This window comes from Manis javanica, chromosome X (assembly GCF_040802235.1).
Source record: "Manis javanica isolate MJ-LG chromosome X, MJ_LKY, whole genome shotgun sequence".
Taxonomy (NCBI): Eukaryota; Metazoa; Chordata; class Mammalia; order Pholidota; family Manidae; genus Manis; species Manis javanica.
Genome location: NC_133174.1, coordinates 9,964,769 through 9,983,766, shown reverse-complemented (window position 1 = coordinate 9,983,766; position 18,998 = coordinate 9,964,769). Strand labels below are relative to the sequence as shown.

General features: G+C 45.8%; 1 protein-coding gene across 1 annotated transcript in view; it reads left to right on the top strand.

The window, feature by feature from the left end:
- CLTRN (collectrin, amino acid transport regulator) overlaps nt 1–18,998 on the top strand; it is a 30,170-nt gene continuing 11,172 nt past the window's right edge. The window contains exons 1-4 of the mRNA XM_073227966.1: nt 1–161; nt 484–542; nt 4,291–4,376; nt 15,256–15,369. Coding sequence (XP_073084067.1) covers nt 104–161; nt 484–542; nt 4,291–4,376; nt 15,256–15,369 — 317 coding nt within the window. The 5' untranslated portion in view covers nt 1–103. The remainder of the gene's footprint in view (nt 162–483; nt 543–4,290; nt 4,377–15,255; nt 15,370–18,998) is intronic.

Below are 18,998 nucleotides of genomic sequence, written 5' to 3'. Positions count from 1 at the left end.
CTTCTCTGTTGCTCTAATCCCGGTCACAGAATGGCTAAGGCAGCTGTAAGTGGAGAGTGGATTTTTCCCCCTCCGTCTGCCTTGTGTTTTTCACTCTGAAAGAATGTTGTGGCTGCTTTTTTTCCTGGTCACCGCTATTCACGCTGAACTCTGTCAGCCAGGTACGTAGCCTTGAAACTTAAAAATCGAGTAACAGTTTTCTAAATGATTGACAAGTCTGGCTGAGAGACCTCTTTATGTTTCTGAATCTGCAGAGTGTTGTAGTTTGCAAGTTGAGCCTGTGACAGTTTTATGAGTTTGAAGGAGAATTTAAAACCATCTAAGGTGATTGCAGTTAACCTTTCAGGAGTATTTGGGGGCAGTTGAATTTCAGTTCTGTGTTCTGTTGGTTTGAGTTACCTAAAAAAAATATTGGGATTTATCAGGCTCCATTTGGGCAGATTTTATCATCGCACACTGCTCTCTCTTTTTTCTTTCTGGCAGATGCAGAAAATGCTTTTAAAGTGAGACTTAGTATCAGAACAGCTCGGGGAGAGAAAGCAGTAAGTAGAGGACCTGCATGTTCATTTTGACTTTTGTTAGCAGCACTGTGCCTTCTTAATGAGCCTCTCTGCATAGTTATCTTAAGCTTGTATAGATTACTTCTAAAGACCTCAAATCTGATCTATTCTTAAAAGAAAAAGAAATTATCGTGAGTTAGAAATTGTTAATAAAATGATTTTGCCTAAAGTATTTAATCTGCAGTATGTGCCAGAAAACATGTGAAGCGTGTATTGCATGGCGTAGTTTAGCAAACTTGAACATTCCAACCCAGCATAGCGGAGCAAAGGGCCCCAGTCAGGCCGTCGTGTCTGGCCTGGGCTCTGTCCCTCACTGCTGCAGCGGTTTGGATTTTGCCAGCCTCAGTTTTGGTTCCACCTGCGTAAGGTCTGTCAGCACAAAAATTTTCCAGTTCTAACATGATGTTTCTTCAATTCTTTTCAAATATCAGAGCAACAACATGCAATATATGCTGATGAAATTGAAGGTAAAAAAAATACTCACAGGACTCACATAGCTATAGGCACCACAAAGACTGTCCAATTAATAAGATGACATTGTTTCAATCTAATTCCAGTATCTCAATGTGGTTTGTAGTGTTCTTCCCGCATAGAAGGTGATGTTAAGATGCCTCAGGCTAGAAAGAGTGAAAGAGCGCCAGAGAATTATAGAGGCATGTGCTCTGTTTGCAGACCAATCCGCCAATATATCATTTTATTCACTCGCTGAGTAATAAGCATTTTAACAGCCTGCATCTATAGAGAACTCAGGTTGTTTTCCTACTGAGCCTTTCCAGGCACTTCTACTCACAGCTCATGTAGCCCTCACAACAACCCATGGAGGCAGGTGGTATGGGTGTTCACATTCTCTCTGGGCAGATGAGAAGACCAAGGGACAGAGAAAGTAAGTGACCTACTCAGGATCTCAAGTCAGCAGTGGCAGAGATAAGATTTGAAGCAGGCAGGCTGAGCAGAATCCACTCTCTCTACCTGTGTGTAGGGGCGCTTATCCCAGGATCCTCTGAGGGCAGTCACCATGCTGGGTGCTGGGGATGCAATGGCAGCTGCAAGCAGGCTTGCTTCTGCCCTCATGGAGCTTATAGCAGTGGGGAAATAGGTTGTCCAGTAGGCATCAGTAAACCAAATGGAAATGTGCCATCTGGATAAGTATTACAGGAAGGAGAAGTACATGAGGGTTTGGGACTCAGCAGAGGCCTCAGTACTTGGCATTTGCTGTGGGGTCTAAAGCAGGAGTAGAAGTGAATCAGGGAATAAGAGAATAAAGAGTAGAGGGAACAGTGTGTGCAAAGGCTATTTATTACAAGAAGGAACTCGGTGAGAGGGAGGGATGGAAGGAAAGCTGAGCTGCCTGGAACTGGAGCAGGGAGGAAGAACAGGGCATGTCATGAACGTCAAGAGAAAGGAGGGGTCAGCCGAAGAATGTGTGGTCTGTGTCTCGGAGTTTGGGTACTGCCTTTAAGCAGGTGGGAGTTTGGGGGAAGAGATGTCACGATAGAGCTTGTGTCTGGCCCATGCTGGCCAGTGTGGAGGGCGGGCTGGGCTAGAGTCGGAAGGAGGCACTCACCAAGGAGGCGGTTCGAGGAACGCAGGTGAGAAATGCTGCCTGTCTGGAGTCCAGCGTGTTGGTGGAGGGAAGGGATTTGAGAGCCACAGGGAGTGTATGACAGGGAAGGGAAACAGAGGGCTCAAGGAGGAAGCTTTTGTTTCTGGTTATGCAGCTGAATGGCTGGTGGCCCATTTATGAGTTAGGGAGCCAGGTATGGACACGAACACATGGCCTTCATTTTGGACTGCTTGAGTTTGCCACATTGTGGACAAATGGGCAAGGACAAAGCAGGCGTGAGATGCATTGGCACTAAGGTGATGACGGAAGCCTGGAGTAGATGACGTTGCTGAGGGAGAAAGTACAGAGCCACAAGAAGAGAGGGTCTAGCCTAGCACTGAGAGGTTCTCAAGAGGAAAGCCCTTGTAGGAGAGGGTGAGCCTTCACAGGAGCAGAGGGGCAGGAGGAGATGCAGCGGAATGGTGTATCACGAAAGGGAAGGGAGTACTTGAGGTGAAAGGAGTGTTCAAGAGTGGCCTACGCTGTTGAGAAGCCAAGCACGGTGAGGCTGAAAGGCACTCTTTGGGTTGAGGGGTGTGGAGGGTATTGGTAACTTCAGGGAGTGCCATTTCTGTGGAACAGTGGACATGGAGGCAGGTCAGGAGCAAGTAAAGATGGACATGTGGACCCCTTCTTGAGCATTGTGCCTGGGAGGGGTATGGGGAGAGACAGCAGCAGGTGGGTGGAGGAGTATTGAGTAAAGTGATTTGTTTGTGTTGTTGTCTTGATGGGAGAGACTTGGGAGTGGTTTGAAGGCAATGGACAGGCTCCAGTCAGAGTCCAGCACACAGAAGAGAGGAGGGAAACTGGTATGGCTTAGATCCTGGGACAGGCAGAAAGGGAGCCTTCCTAATAGCGTTGGTGGGATCGCCCTCGGTGGGAGGAGCAGCCCCACACACACCTGGCCGTCCGGGGAGGGCACGCATAGGATGTGTGCCCATGGAGGACATCTCGTGGTCTGTGGTAGGAGGGTGGGCGAGCTTCCCCTTATGGCTTGAGATGTACCTCTGAATTGTGAATATGAAACAACCATCTGGCAAGGGTGACGACTGGGATGTGGGGGGGCCTGAGGGAGGTTGGAAATAGTCGCTGTGAGCTGTGAGAGATTGAAAACTGACGGAGACACTGCAGGCTTTCCCAGGATGCTGGGAAGGAAATCATGAATTTAGAGTTAGACCAACAAACCCTGCTTTGTGACTGTCTCCTGTTCTACGTGATTACTCACCTGAAATGTGGGGCCAGCCACATTCATTTGCTCAGGCTGCCGTGAAAAGTAGCACAGACTGGGTGGCTTAAGTGATAGGAATTAATTTCCCCTCTGTTCTGGAGGGTAGAAATCCAAGATCAGTGTGTCGGCGGGGGGTGGCTCCTTCTGAGGGCTGTGAGGGGCAGGTCTGTCCCAGCCTCTCTCCTTGCCTTGTAGATGGCTGTCTTCTCCCTGTGTCTTCCCCTCTGTACACGTCTTTGTCCAGTTGTCTTCTTCTTACCAGGGCCCCAGTCATATTGGATTAGGGTCCATCCTAATGATCCCATCTTAACTTAGTCATCTCTGTAAGATGCTATCTCCAAACATGGTTACAGTCTGAGGTCCTGGGGACTAGGACTTACTCACAGAGTAAGCAAACAGTGAAAAATCTTCAACATGTCATTTGCAGGAGGGACACTATTCAGCCCATACCATGCACATACACTCAAGTTTCCAGCTAAAAAGATAAAAAGAAAAGTATACCAATGTTAATAAAGGAAAGAAAGTGAGCGGGGGGCTCATTTTTTGAGGGAAGAGAGAAAGGAAGGGAACTGACTGTGTGTGTCCAAGATGAGATGTCCACACACCCTGTTTGTTGACCGGCAGCTACTACAGCAGGTTCTGAAGGAAGAGATGCAACAGAAAGCAGCGCCACACTGGGAATGATAGAATGTCCAAGAAACGCGACCCTAACATTATGGGACATGATTTATCACGGTCTCCAGCCTTGAATGTATGGGAAGGATGCAAGAGCGTGAGAGGGAGAGGGAGAGGGAGAGGGGGCTAAAACCACTGTGGCCACAGTTAGATTCTGGTGCCGGTGGACCGTTTCTTTATCCCATGCCTTTATTCTCACATTTTCTGCTTTGCCTCTCTTTTAGTACACCTGGGATACAAATGAAGAGTATCTCTTCAAAGCGATGGTGGCTTTCTCCATGAGAAAAGTTCACAACAGAGAAACAACAGAGTAAGTAAACAGTGAAAAATCTCAGTTGACTATTTGCAGTATTATTTGAAACAGTGCATTCATTCAGAACTCCATCTTGAAAACAGTTTGGTGACCTAGTTTTAAAAAGGGACCCATATTTTTATGCAATGCTTGAAAAAACTTTTGTAACCTAGCTCAGCTTACAGTTTATATCATGTTGCAACAATGCTCCTTTTCAGTAGCCACTCTGAAGATAAACATTTTAAAAACTGTAGTCATATGGCATAAACTTCCTACATTTCTACTGTATACCTAGAATTTCTCTTGTAGCCAGGAAGACGGAGATACAGAAAAGAACTCTACTTTCATGGCATTAGTCAGCTCAGGCTGCCGTAACAAAAAACTACAGGCTAGGGGGGCTGCAACAAGAGACATTTATTTCTCACAGTTCTGGAGGCTGAGAAGTCCAAGGTTGAGGCAGGGCTCAGGCTGAGGCCTCTTCCTCGGCCTTGCAGGCGCCACCACAATGCTGAGTGCTCAGTGCCCTCTTGTTTTGTTGAGTGGGGAAAGTGGGGCTGGAGAAGAAGGTGCTCTCTGGTGCCTCCTCTCTGTGAGGACACTAATCCTACCATATCAGGGCCCCACCCTTATGATGTCATTTGGCTGTAATTTCCTCCTGATAGGCTCTGCCTCCAAACACAGTCATCTTTGTGCTTAGGGCTTCAACATATGAATTTGGGGGGAAGGGGAACCAATCAGTCCATAACACTCATTTTGAAGATGAATATGAATACGTTCAACCCCCTGTTGCTATCTACCACAGCACCTTGTTTATTTTCTTAAATGCATTAGTACAGCTGTTAGCAGTTTTACGTTTTTACCCCTTTTTACAGAGGAATCTTCTCTATTTGTGATGTTTTCTTGCATCTTTATTTGTGATTAAGGTAACACCCTAGGTCGCTGTCTCTGCCCTACTGCACTCTTTTCCTTGAGAAGTAAAATGACCTATCTTATTGGTGAGTGGGAAAGAGAACCTGGGAGTGGGTCCCCTACTGTTTAGTAGCTGCTCTGCTGTCAGACAGCGGGCGTTTTTCTCTGCTACTCCCTATACTAAGTGCAGAATCAGGCCCTGCATTGGTGCGCATTCACACCTGGAAGGCTGTGCGAGCTGCTCGCAGATGAGCACTATTGAGACTGGTAAGCGCCATACCATACAGGCGGTAAATATCTTCTTGCGTATTACTCCAGGATGTGGCAACGTGTGCCCCCCGCTCAGCTCTGCCTGGGACATAGTAGCTGAATTGATCTCATTTCAGGATTTTCTTTTTTAATTAGAAAGGAAATTTGCCTGCTGATTAAAGTCCTATCCTCTAGCCTAGCCTTTTGTTTTGGTCTCCTATGTGCTTCATTCTTTTGTCTTAATGCTACAATGATTCAGGACCTGGCAAAGAGGACCATTTAAATATGTAACATTTCAGCTTAATTTTGAGGAATTCACTTTTGATTTTTACTTATTTATTTTTATTAGGGTATCATTGATGTGCAATCACATGAGCAACATTGTGGTTACTAGATTCCCCCCATTATCAAGTCCCCACCACATACCCCATTACAGTCACTGTCCATCAGCGTAGTAAGATGCGATAGAGTCACTACTTGTCTTCTCTGTGCTATACTGCCTTCCCTGTGCCCCCCACCACTACATTATGTGTACGAATCATAATGCCCCTTATTCCCCTTCTCCCTCCCTTCCCACCCACCCTCCCCAGTCCCTTTCCCTTTGGTAACTGCTAGTCCCTTCTTGGGTTCTGTGAGTCAGCTTCACTTTTGAATGTTTAATTGCAACCTCAGGCATGGTATGAACCTGTTAGTATCTGACCTGGTTTATTTGCAAAAGTGTTTTACTTGGAATTGGGTGCACAAGATACATAAAAGCTTTTGTTGCCAGTACCAGGTGGAAAAAATGGGAAAGTGAGAGACTAGATAAGGGGTCAACAAAAGTTTTTCTGTCAACACTTAGGCAGTATGACTCCCAGCAACACTGCTGTCAGGGGCTGAGTGATGAGGCTGCCTAATGAATCAGGATGTGTTTAAGATGCAGTTCAAGTGCTGGGCCCGCTTCCGCTCGCACTGCCCTAAAGGAGGCTGTTCTTTACATGAACAGGCTTCCCCTGTGGGAAAGGGCACCATGCAGAGCAAGACGAGACTTAAAACAACCTTGCAGACAGGCAGCCTCTCTGGAGTGTGGCAGTTGGATGGAGATACCAGTAGCTTGGCAGAAGCATCAGATTTCAAATCTGCCTTTCAGAGATTTTTTGGTGTCAGTTTGGGGCAGAATAAATTCCGAGTGTACTCGGCCTGGGGCCAGACAGAGGCGGCAGCGGGAGCTGGACCAGCCCCTGCCTTTGGGCTGAGGACCAACTGCGGGCAGAGCGAAGGCAGTGGGGCCAGGCTGCAGGTGCGCCAGCAGGGGTGGGGTGAAGGAAACAGCCCAGGGTGCATCACCAACATTGGGGAGATGCCGTGCAGGCATCCCCAGACAGGTCCCCAGCGAGTGCACGCTGAATGGAGAACATGTGGACCACAAGCAGAGAGAGGGAGCCACAGAGAGCCCTGGCTGAGGAGAGAGCTTGGCGGGCCCTCCTCCAGCTCTTCCCACCCTCCCCTCTCCTCTCCGTCCCTGAAAGAGGGCCAGGTGACAGGCAGGCTGGGGGTGACCAGGGCAGGGTGGGCTGCAAGAAGGGGTGGAGCTCGCAGAGCACAGGAGTGGACGCCCTTGGGCAGCACTGTGGACGTCAGAGGTGGAAGACACTGTGACCTCAGCTTCCGCTAGACTGTCCTGAGCCCTCTGACAGGTAGAAGTGACTGGAAAGTGACAGTTAGGAGTAAAGGAGAAAATGCTGATGGCACCCACAGGCAATGGTGTGAGGAAAGCAGCCCGCTGAACTGCATTGCTGGGTTGGAGCCACACAATTAAGTAACTTCCATGGAAAGCTACCTATGTGCTAAGCCCTGGGGTTAATATGATGGCTAAGACCCCATCCCGCACAGCACAGGGCCCGCACCCAAGAAGCTGGCCCTGGTAAAAACTGCATGAAGATGGACTAAATGTCATGAAACTGAGACAATCCCTTTGAAATCATTACTTACAAATCCTTATATCAAGTGGTTTTCTTGTTATTTCCTGGATTTTCTTAAAAGCAGAATGGGAAGTGGGTAGAAACGTTTAAATGATAGAAAGTTCTGGTTTCATTAGGTCAGATTACTTGAGGTGTTCTTAGAGCTTTGACTGAAGATGGCAAGCAGCTATTTTCTAGTGTTTACAGTAAGGTTTATGTACAATTTAGTAAAGTATTTTCTCAGGAGTTTTTAAATACTGAAAGGAGTTTCTGAGGAAAATACAACCTAAATTTAAACTTTAATCTATTTCCCAGTTAAACTAGGAAATTTATCTGCCTAGTTTATGGAAACAGTGGCATTTAGGATTGTGTACCATTTTAACAACAGAGTTAGAAGTCTTAACTCAGGCGTGGCATTTTCTTCCCTAGTTAAATGGTGCAGGGCATGCAATGGATTTCTTCTTCCGCCTAATTATTCAAGGATAAGTCTCGTGATCTACAAAGGAACAACGGGCTGTTGTGTCCATAGTAAGGCGATTAAAAGTCTTGTGCTTGTAAAACAGCAGCCAGCCTATTTAGTCCTTTGGTTTCCAGAACCAAAATCCCAATTCCTACCACCACTTGGATGCAGTCGGCCCTGTCCTGCGCCATTGATGAGAAATGGCACTGGAGCCAATTCTTAGATTAGTATCAGACCTGGGCTCCCCACACTTAAGGAAAGAGAGTGGGAATCTTTTACATGTTTAGTGATTTGCTGAAAGAAGCCATTCATATATGTATAAATACTATTACTTTGTAAAACAGTTGGACAAAGTGATTATTGCAGTGAGTTCACATAATCCCATCAGCCCTTTGGTATCTATAATCTTGAAAATGTAGGTTTTCTATTCAGTGGTACTAATGGCATTTTAGTTTCTCTCTTTCTCTCTCTTTTACTGAGGTATAATTGACATGCCACATTATTTATTTTGGTCTCAGGTATACAGTATAATGATTCATTATTTATATATATTGTGAAGTGATCACCACACTAAGTCTGCATAACATCCATTACCATACATAGTTATGGAATTTTTCTTGTGATGTGAGCTTTTAAGGTTTAGGCATTTCAGTTTACTTACTACATCAGAACATACTTTTAAAAGACATGTTTAGCTCAACAAGTGCTTACGGGTTGATTTTGCATTTTGTGCATATGTTAGAGGACATTCCGCGTGGTCCCATTTGGAGGAAAGACCATGGAAGAAGTCACACTCTTTGTACATCACCTATAATTGGAAGGGATTTGTGTCCTTTGGTTGCTAAGTGAATGAACTGCCGAAGTCCGCACAATCAGTCTTCGTGTTACTCCCATTTAAGCATTAACTTTCTCTCCTTACAATTCCTGACATTTGCACTTACACTTAGGTGCCCCTACCTAAGCTACATTCAGGGTCTTCTTATACTGGAGAGTTCTCAGGGTTATTGTGTTGTCTGAATATGTGTGATTGGGTAGAAAAGTTTTCGGGAAGTAATCTCCCTCCATTCCTCCCTCCCTTTCCTATTGTTATAGCCATGGCCTGATTTAATTTCTCAGTGTGTCCCTCTTAGAATAATGCAGAAACAGTGAGTAGAAACAATGGAGTTCACTATTCCATTCTATTAATTCATCACCCACCCATTCATTTGGCCATCACTTACCCCGTGCCCACATGGTTCAGGAATGCAGGGGCTGGCAGCAGCAAAGGCTGGCGCCCTGCCCTCCCATCCCAGGGCCCATGGAAGTCTTGTGTTGCAGATGGACAGACTATTTGATAGTCTCCTTGGTGGCCCTCAGCTGAAAATGTTTTCAAAAGGTGTTCTTTGCTTAGAGATGATGAAGTTCAAATCAGGGCAGGGATCAGAGACCCTTCTAACACAGACTGTGGACAAGCCACATGACATCTAGGAGCCTTTTGCCCTCCCCATTGTCCCAGGTCTATTTTCTCAAAGGGCATGGAGTCCTGTGTGCACATTCTGGCATCTCAGTAGTTACCTGCTTCTACTTTGGTTTGCAATCTTCTTGTGGGCTCAAGACACTGTGACCTTGGTCTTTAAGGGTCTCACTTAGTAGCACGTGGCATTTATGGGCAAGGTCATGGAACTAAATGTCCCTGTAGTAGGAACTCTCTTCCTAACCGTATTGGCTAATCAGTGTTAGGTCTCAGGAAACATATGTTCTCAGTGAATGAAGCACGCTTAATGTCCTGGCTAAATTTTACAAAATAGACACGGCCTGTCTGTTGGGCTACAGTGCACAGAAGAAAACAGTGCCCCCCCACCCATCTCTCCTCCATTCCACCTTAGTCCCATGGGGAGATACACCATTGGGGGTATGGTGCGAATGGCCATCGAAGTAGCTCCCCACTGCTTGGGTTTTACCTTCTGTTGAGACTCGGTTTCTCACTCTTGGTGGAGTAAGGACATCAGTTCATTTCTCAAAGCATCATCCAAACACGGAGAAAGCCCAGGGGCACGTGCGTGTCTCCATCTACAGCCTTTGCCTTGCAGCTGTCTCCAGAAGCAGGGGGAGCTCTCCCCACAGCCTGTCTGCTTTAGGAAGTGGTTCACTCGTTACTAGTCCAACTGCCTGTCTCTGAACAGAATATATCTCTGCAATTACATTTGTATGGCTGGCATTTTTTGAGTGCAAGGTTCCTTTATTGTTTGCTAAAACCTCACATTTATTTTTCTTGTTAGATGCTTCTGTAGGTGGGATACTTGGTATTCTTCTGTGGAAGAAGACTAAGCAGCTGAAATTAGTCACCTGTTTTGCTTCTATCAGTCTTGGAGAAATGATGGAAATGGTGCTTCTGAAGACACTAGTACAGCGGGAGCTATCCTGATATTTGGAATTTTTGAATACATAAGAAAATATCTACAATTTTACAAAGTTATTAAGACCACACTTACACGCTGATGAATGCCAGTGTCTTGTATTTAAATATGGCTCTTTCTTATCTTTGAAGTCATTTGTATCTGCTACAGCTTTCTCAGTGAAGCTTGTAAGAACTATTATTAACCCATTGCCTTGTTTTATCCTTGTAGATCATTTTGCTGTGCCCAGGCAACTTTAAAAATAACTGCTTTGCCCCTGTATTCATGTGTGTGTGTGTGTGTGTGTGTGTGTGTGTGTGTGTGTGTGTGTGTGTACATTTAATTTGGAAAAAACATATTGAGCAGGTAGTTGCAGAGATAATACAGAGGGATCCTGTGTACGTACAGATGGTCCTCAACCTGGGGGTATTTTGTCCCTTTGCTGCTCCCAAGGATGTTTGGAAATGTCTGGAGGCCCTTTTGGTTTTCACAGATGGATGTGCTACTGGCATCCAGTGTGGAGAATAGGGATGCTGCTTTACGTGCGAGAGGAGAATAGATTGCCTCCCACATGCAAGAGTTCACCAGCCTACAGGGTAGATAGTGCTGCGGTTGAGAAACTCTGCTCTAGACGCTTGACCAGTTTCCCTAGTGTTATCATGTGAAACTACCATGACACATACATCAAAATTAAGAAATTAACCTTGGTTCAATATCATCAAGCTATGGAATTTTTCAGATTTCCATTTGTTCAAACTAATACCCTTTGGTCCCAAGTTTACTCCTCTTTAGTCTGATCTCATCTGTGACAGTTTCTCCATCTTCCTTTGATTTTCATGACCTTGGTCTGCCTTTGTGTTTTTGAGCTTGATACTGTTGAAGAGAGTTGTAAGTGTTTCTCACCTGGCTGTGATACTGACTCCATCCACATAGCACAGGCAGCGTGTATAAATGTGGTGTGCTTTGGGGTTTCATCCGTCACTGCTAGTTTCATGGCATTTAGAGGGTAGGGATGACTGGTAATCGTAGTGGTTGCAAGCTCAAGACAGTCACGTGTAACAAGGCATTTCCTCAGCAAAATGGCAACCACAATGCCCTCCCTGCCACCCAGAGCTCTCAAGTCCTTTCGAGTAACTCATGTAGACTGAAATGCCCTGCTTCAAGTCTAGCAAAAGGCAGGTAGTCAACTTCAAAGTAAAAGCTTGATTTTTTAGAGTTTCAGTCCAGGACTTTTTGTATCTAACAGTAAGTGTCTCTACTGAAAAATCTTTGCTTTAATGTTTTCAGCAACAATTTGAATATTTTGGTAAATCTTCATTTCTAACTAGATGAAATGTTTTCATTTTATTTGCTGAGATTTTACAGTAAAGCATGAGTTGCAGCCCAATGGAAACACTGAAAAAAGAACTAGAATTCATAGTAAGAGATAGCGTAGTAGTTCCGTGGGGATGGGGCCAGGAAAGCATTTGGGGGCCCAGCTGTGTTGAGGGAGGTGTGCACATCCCTCCTGCTGCTTTTCTTAAAGCCCTTCTCCCCCCCCCTGCCAGTGTGTACATTTATTTCCTTGTATCTTCTGTCTCTGACCCCTTAGAAAGCAAGATCTCTGGGAGGAGGGACTTTGCTTAGTTTGTAGCATATTCTCTGAGTCTCTGAAGGGAAATACCATAAAATCCATGCTTGAACAGTACTTAAAGAAGCTTGAGCTGGAATGAACAACACAGGCCAAGTGGCCAAATGACCTCTTACCTGGTTTCTGGCCTCTAGTATGCTAGCAATACGGCTTTGTACTTGTCTAATCTGTGCATATGTCATGTGCTGCACATAATACTCCGTCTTTTTCCTTTGACAGTGTGTGTTGAGATTTACCCTTCTGTAACACACATGGAGCTGTAGTTCAGTAGTTTGCAAGAGCAGGTCATTGTGTCCTTCACGGGATGTTTGGGAGCACCTGCAGACACTGCTGATTGTCACTGCTGGAGGTGGTCCTAATGCATGTGGCCGAGAGAGGCCAGGTTCGATGCTCCAAGTCCCCAGTGCACAGGCCATCCACCCCCCACACAGAATTATCCGGCCCAGTAGTCCAGGAGCCCATTGGCCTATTTGTTCCCTTTAATCTGTGGACTAGTATTCCCTTGACAGCATGTACCGTGTTTGCTTCACTCAGTCCACTCCTGGTGGACATTTTGGCTGCTCCAACTCGCTGCTCTGACAGAGTGCTGCCCGCAGCCTCACTGATATGTGTGTGTGTGTGTGTGTGTGTGTGTGTGTGTGTGTGTGTGTGTGTGTCTGTGTGTGTGTGTGTGTGTGTCTGCACGCGCAGTGAGTTTCTGGAAGCCGCGCTTTGTTCCAGGGAACACTCCCCAGTGCTGCTACCGGATGGCTGCCCCACCCCCCACCCCCCGACACCGCGGTACTGCCTGGGACTCCCGTTCTCTGTCTTTGCAGCATTTGATATTAACTTTTTAATGTTTCCCAGCAAGAAGAGGGTAAATAAGCAGATCATTTTTTTTACATTTACATGATCTGGTTGGTTATCGATAAGGCAAAACCATGAATAATTCACACAGCATTCTACACAATGAGGGCAGTGTTTTTGGCAAGCACTCAGCACTTCATGGTCCTCACCTTTGTATCTTGATGTGGCTAAGAACTCCCCCCTCCCATTTTCGGAACCCCAGTCCTATTTTTTCTGCCAGCAGAGGGCACTGTCCCTCAGAGGTTCTCCACCGGTGTGATTTTTTTTTTTTTTTTTTGACAGGTACTCCCTCCTCCGCCCCCGCCCCCGGCACCCCAGGAATATTTGGCAGTGACTGGAGATATTATTTATTTTCACAATGGGGGTATGCCACCAGCACCTAGAGCAGGGAGGCCAGGGATTCTGCTACACCTCTCCACTGCAGAGGATGGCAGCCGGCCAACCGCAGTTATCGACCCCAGGCGTTCCCAGGGCCTCGGGGAGAGACCATGCCGTGGATGAGATCCCGCTCTGTGACTCTATCCAAAAAAGACACGGACAAACTGTATAACAGAAAACTGCCTCCTGTTTCTATTTCAGATAGGGGCAAGGCGGGTAAAGGGGAGATGCCTCCTGGGGTGGAGAGGGAGGCCAGGGTGGGCAGGGGCCAGGAGGTGGTCGTGGTGTCAGCAGGGACTCCTCAGCGCCCGGAGCAGAGGCTTCCCAGAGGCCAGGGACTGGATGTGCAGGCCGGTACCCCTACATCTGTCCGCGTGGACCTGAAGGCTCCGGGCTCAGCCGCCACCCGTTGGTGTGGTGGCCTTCGAGGCAGGGAGGTCCGCTGAGGCTCCTTTTCCTGCCCTGGCGCGGGGTGCGGGCCCTCAGCTCCATGTCCTTGGCCTGGCGCGGGCACCGCCTGGCGGGCGGGCCGCTGGAGAGGCCGTCTCTGTCCCCAGGCTGGGGGACCTGCAGGGCGTGGTGGCTCCGTGTGCGCCGGGGCGGCGGGCGGAGCAGCGCCAGCTCCCAACCAGAGTCCTGCGCTGGCCGGCAAGGGCTCGCCCCGCGGCGGTCTGGCGGGGCGGGGGTCCAGCGTCCTGCTGAGCCAGCGCCCTCGGGCGTCGGGGGCCTCACCCCTCCGGGCTCTGCTGCGGGTCCAGCCGGGCGGGACGGCGGGGAGCGGTCGCGAGCGGACGCAGAGCTACGGCTGGGCCCGGCGGTGGGCGATGGTCGGACCCAGGCTCTGCCCAGGTAGTGTCCCATGGCGACGGTGAGGCGGGCGCACTGTTCTACTTCCCGACGTTCCGAAGGTCCGATGTGCCGACGTTCCACGGCTTCGCCGCGCAAGGACTGCACGTAGGGCGTCCGGGCACGCGGTCCTGCCCGCGCCAGGTCAGCGCCCGCTGGGCTCGCGACGGTCCCGGGGCGTGCGCGCCCTCTGAACAAGGGGCCCCTCCTGCTTGGCACTGCTGGGCCCAGGGGGGTTGCCCCTGGCCAGAGGAGCCGAGGAGCCGTTGCCTTTTGTACCTGACATGTAAGGGGGAAAACGGAATCATTCCTACCAGGTCTCGAAAAGTACAGGAAATTGATGGGCAGGCACTCTCTTGCGTCATTGTAAAATGAACATAGTACTCCTCTAGGATGCTTTTTAAGGAAAGCTAATCAGTTCAGTTTTACTAGCCTTTAAAGGGATGTGTTCTTTTTTTTCTGGAATGGTTGCTAATATCAATGTTTGCCGCTTTGTTCATAAGGAAATGGTGAAAGCTATTCAGCATTTCTGTTTTACCTCCAAAAACATTGAGTTAATGTGAACTCTCTAAAATCCAACCTTCATATATTTCATACATTCATATATAGATCATTCCCAGTCTGAACTCTAATGCCATTTCTTTCTTGTCATTTCTACTGGTAATCCATGTATACAGAGCAGAATGAGACACAGTTCCAATTTGCAGTTGGAAATCAGGTAACTACAAATAGAGTTTTCAAAGGCTGCTGGTAAACTGTTGATAGCATATCAGTTTGGAGGTCTGTTATTGGGCTGGCCCTAATACTAGAGGTGGGAAGGAGCAGAAACAGTGGCCAACAGAGCAAGCAAGGATTGGATCAAGAGTGGGCAACAGATTTTTCTTTTGTGTCTGAGAGGTGGAACGCTTGAACTAAAACACAAAAGGCTTCTGTAGTTCAGAGAGAGGCCACGTGCTGGGCAAGTAGGCATGCATGCTGTTAGCTAATGCTGATGGAGAATGAGATCCCTAATGGTCTCTACTGAGAAATTCTTTTTTAATTTGGTAGATTCTTAGTTAAGGAATAATCCCTAATTATATGATTTTGCAACAAAGCAAATTTCCTATTTTGTATTCTTCTTAATAAGACATAGCTTCATAATGGTAGACATGACTTTTCATTCCTAGGTAAGATGCATCTTTAGATGTAGTAACACTAGATTGGATGTTCTAATGCAATCTGGCAGTATTTCCTTAAACGTCTTTTTTCTTTCCATCATCTGCAGCATTCCCCATGTTCTACTTTGCAACGTTACCCAGAGGGTGTCATTCTGGTTTGTGGTTACAGATCCTTCAAAAAACCACACCCTTCCTGCTGTTGAGATACAGTCAGCCATAAGGTAATCACCGCTAGATATGTCTTGTGCTGATGAATCAACTTGTTGACTAATTCAACTGTTTTCATAGATTTTTGAAGAATTCACTCTGCTTCACAATGACTCATTTATTAATATGTCAAAGATTTCACTTTGTTAGTTTGTATTAGAGGTCAGTGTAGATCTGTGCTTTTCCTCCCAGGGCAGTGTTCCCTCCAAGGAGACATTTGGCAATATCACAATTGGTGGGGGATGGAGGCCAACCAACATCAAGTAGGCAGAAATTAGGGGTGCTGCTAACCATCCTACTATACACAGGACAACCCTCACAGCAAAGAATTACTTGACTCCAAATGTCAATCATGTTGTGCTTGAGAAGCCCTGGTTTTGATGTTTGCTAAGAACATTCAGTAGTGTTATCTTTTGGTAAGAGCACTTTGTGTGGCCCTATTGTGTGATGGTTCATCACACAGATCTTGGAGCCCGAATGCTTAGGTTTTTAATTCTGGTTTTGTCTCTTGCTAACTATTTGAATACAGACAAGTTACTTCCCCTCATTTTGCTTTCCTCTTATCACCTATAAGATGGGAATCATGATGGCACCCCTCTCTCAGAGTTGTTGAGAGATTAAATGAGTTAAAAAGTATGAGGCATTTTGAGGGACAAATCATACCTTTGACTTTTATTTAGAAGCCAAGAAAAATATTCACATTTCTTGGGTCTCTAGGGACTTACCTTCTTTAGTCAATATACAGTCTTTACTTTTAAAAGATATGTTTTAAAGGAAAAAGGCAATGTCATGACTGTCATACAAATTAAAAATAAATGCTATCAAGGCTTTTATTATTAATTAATGGGGGAACTAACAAAATGATAAAATCAGTTCAAAGGAGACTTCAAGGCACCACGCATATACAGTGAAGGAGGAATGGTGATGTTCATTTACAAAGAGATGCCCCACCCAGGCTTCGCACTGGGCAGTACTCAACCATGTTCCACCAGACACAGTTTCCTTGGTCTTCTGTGCACAAGAATCTTTTATATTTCATCCGTTTTCTACAATTTGTAGATTTGCAAAATAACTCAAAGACAATAAAAGGTGAAAATTGTCCAGTGCACTTCCCAGATTCTCTAATAGTTTTTAACCCATTTCAAGTTTTAACATAGTTTTAACTCACAGTTCCACTCCTCTCTTGGTCATAACAACCTTTCAAATGTGAAATGTATTCTTTACTTCACAGAAGTGGAAGGAGTCAATGTGTGTTTGTTTCAATTAGTGTGCACGTTATGTGGGTCAGAACTCCACATCCCACACATGATTGATGTTGGTGGCAAAGGTATATGAGGAATGAGGCAGGAAATAAACTATTTCCTGAGAAAGAAAGACTGAAACCACAGAACTCTCCTCACAAAGGACTCCTCCCAAGTACTGAAATGCATATTGTTCTGTTTACCAAGGGAAATATCTAGTGAGGGAACTCATTTGCTCTCTGTAAAATATTAACATTCAAGATAACGCGTATATAATCAAATGCCAAAGGTTTTTGTGTGAGCAGTCATCTCTTTACTTAGCTGAAGCAAAGACATTGAGCATCTGTACCAGCGGGTAGTGATTAAGCCTGATGAACAAAAAGGTTTGAACGGAATTGTTTCAGCGCTCTGCCCCTAAGGATGCGTTAAGACCCACTACTTGGGAAGTAAGAATCAGGAAGATTGTATTTCCCGTGACAAGGGTTTTATGCAAGCCCTGTGATCTGGGAGGACTACAAGGAAAATGAAGGCACTGTGGTTAAACCAGCCTTCAGTTACTGTGAGGAGGGAGAGGCAGTGCTCTGGGTGAAGGTTCAGGATGTAGATGAATCTTCATGTTCACAGGAAAGTGTCTGTTTTGGAGGTTCTAGCAGGAGAAGCCATTTGGGGGGTAAGGATGGCCAGTAGGATGAGGATTTATCAGGGAATGGACAGGGCTCAGCAGGATTGTAGGAAAATAAAGGAAACAATACCGGGGTGGGGGGGGAAGGATAGAGCGAGAAGAAAAGAGATGGACCCTACAGAGCAGGTTATAGGAATTTCAAGGCTGAAGAATCTATGTGGTTGGGCAAAAATACTAATTCTACCTAATATTTGTATAATACTTTCTGATTCACAAGGCATGTTCTTATGCATCTGCAGCACTTAATATCAACACCAGTCATTTTTGAGTAGTTACTATCATCCCTGATTTATAAATGAGGAAATCAAGGCTCAGGGAGATTTAACTGATTTGCCGAGGTCACCATGCTAGAAAAATAAAAACTGAAGGCCTGAACTCAGGCTTACTGTTACTACATCCAGTAGTTTTTTTTCCCTTCTCTAGCAAAGTGTCCCCACCAGTGGAATTAGGTGAGAGACTGACTGACCAGTTTGAAGATGTCTATTTTAGCTCTGTCATGAGGGCCTGGCCTTATTCGAGGCCAATTTGGTTGGAAGACATCCATGGTGATTGACACTTACTGGAGATTTCAGTGGTGGGTTTAGTCTGTACTGAGCCACAATTTCTAGTCAGCCTGAGAGGTGAGAGAACAGGGAAGTGTTAACCAACCGGGTAGGCAGACAGAGAACACAGAGCAACTTCTCCTTCTACTCTGAGTTGTACCTCAGTAGTGGTTTATTGTTTTGCAGAAGGGTTTGTGTTCCCAGATTATCAATATTAGGTATGAGAAAAGAAAATATTCCATAGTTTGATTAAAAGTATGTTGAAATTATCCCCTGCTGTAGATGATCTGGCTGCAACTGTCCTTCACATTCATGAATAATCATGCCTCAGCACAGATTTTTATTTGCTCGAGGAAGTCTTTCTTGATAGCTTGATGCTGGTCTGCAGAGATTCTCAAACCATTACTGTCAGGTTCATGACCTGGGCTATCCAACCCAGTAGTCCCCAGCCACATGTGGTTAGCAAGCACTTGAAATGTAGCTCGTCCAAGGTTAGATATGCTCTAAGTGTAAAGTACACACTGAGTTTCAAAAAATTACTACAAAATAAACTGCGAACCAGCTCAATATTGATAACATGTTAAAATTATATTTTCTCAGATATATTGGGCAGAAATATTGTTTGAATCAATTTCAACTCTTTCTTTGTCCTTTTTTTTAAAAACGCAGCTCCTAGAAATGTTTAAGTCACGTATGAGGCTCATATGATATTTCTATTTTCCAGCGCTGCTCTGGAGGTAGATGAAGTCAGCCAGTCCAGTGGGAATTCAGTAAAGGCCGTATAATATCTGCAAGAAATTACCTCACCTAGTTTGTAAATTCTGGTTAGAAATTCATTTATTTGGTTTCAGTCAAATAAGTCATAGCATGAAGTCAGGGCTGCTGAATGAGAAGGCAACTTTTCAGCTGTGTTTTAAGGAGCAAGTAGGGGTTCTTCAGACCAAAGTGTGTAGTGAGCACAGGAATGGAGACATGGTATTATTAATTGTTCAGTAAACTGCAAATAGTTCCATATGATTAAAGGAAATGGTGTTTTAGGAGTCTGGGGCAATCCCTCCCCAGTTGCCACCATCACCCAAAACGCAGGTTTTCCCCAGGAGAAGTCACACATTTACCTTTGTATTTTTTTCTAGACTTTCAGACTCCTAAAACACCATTTCCTTTAATCATATGGAACT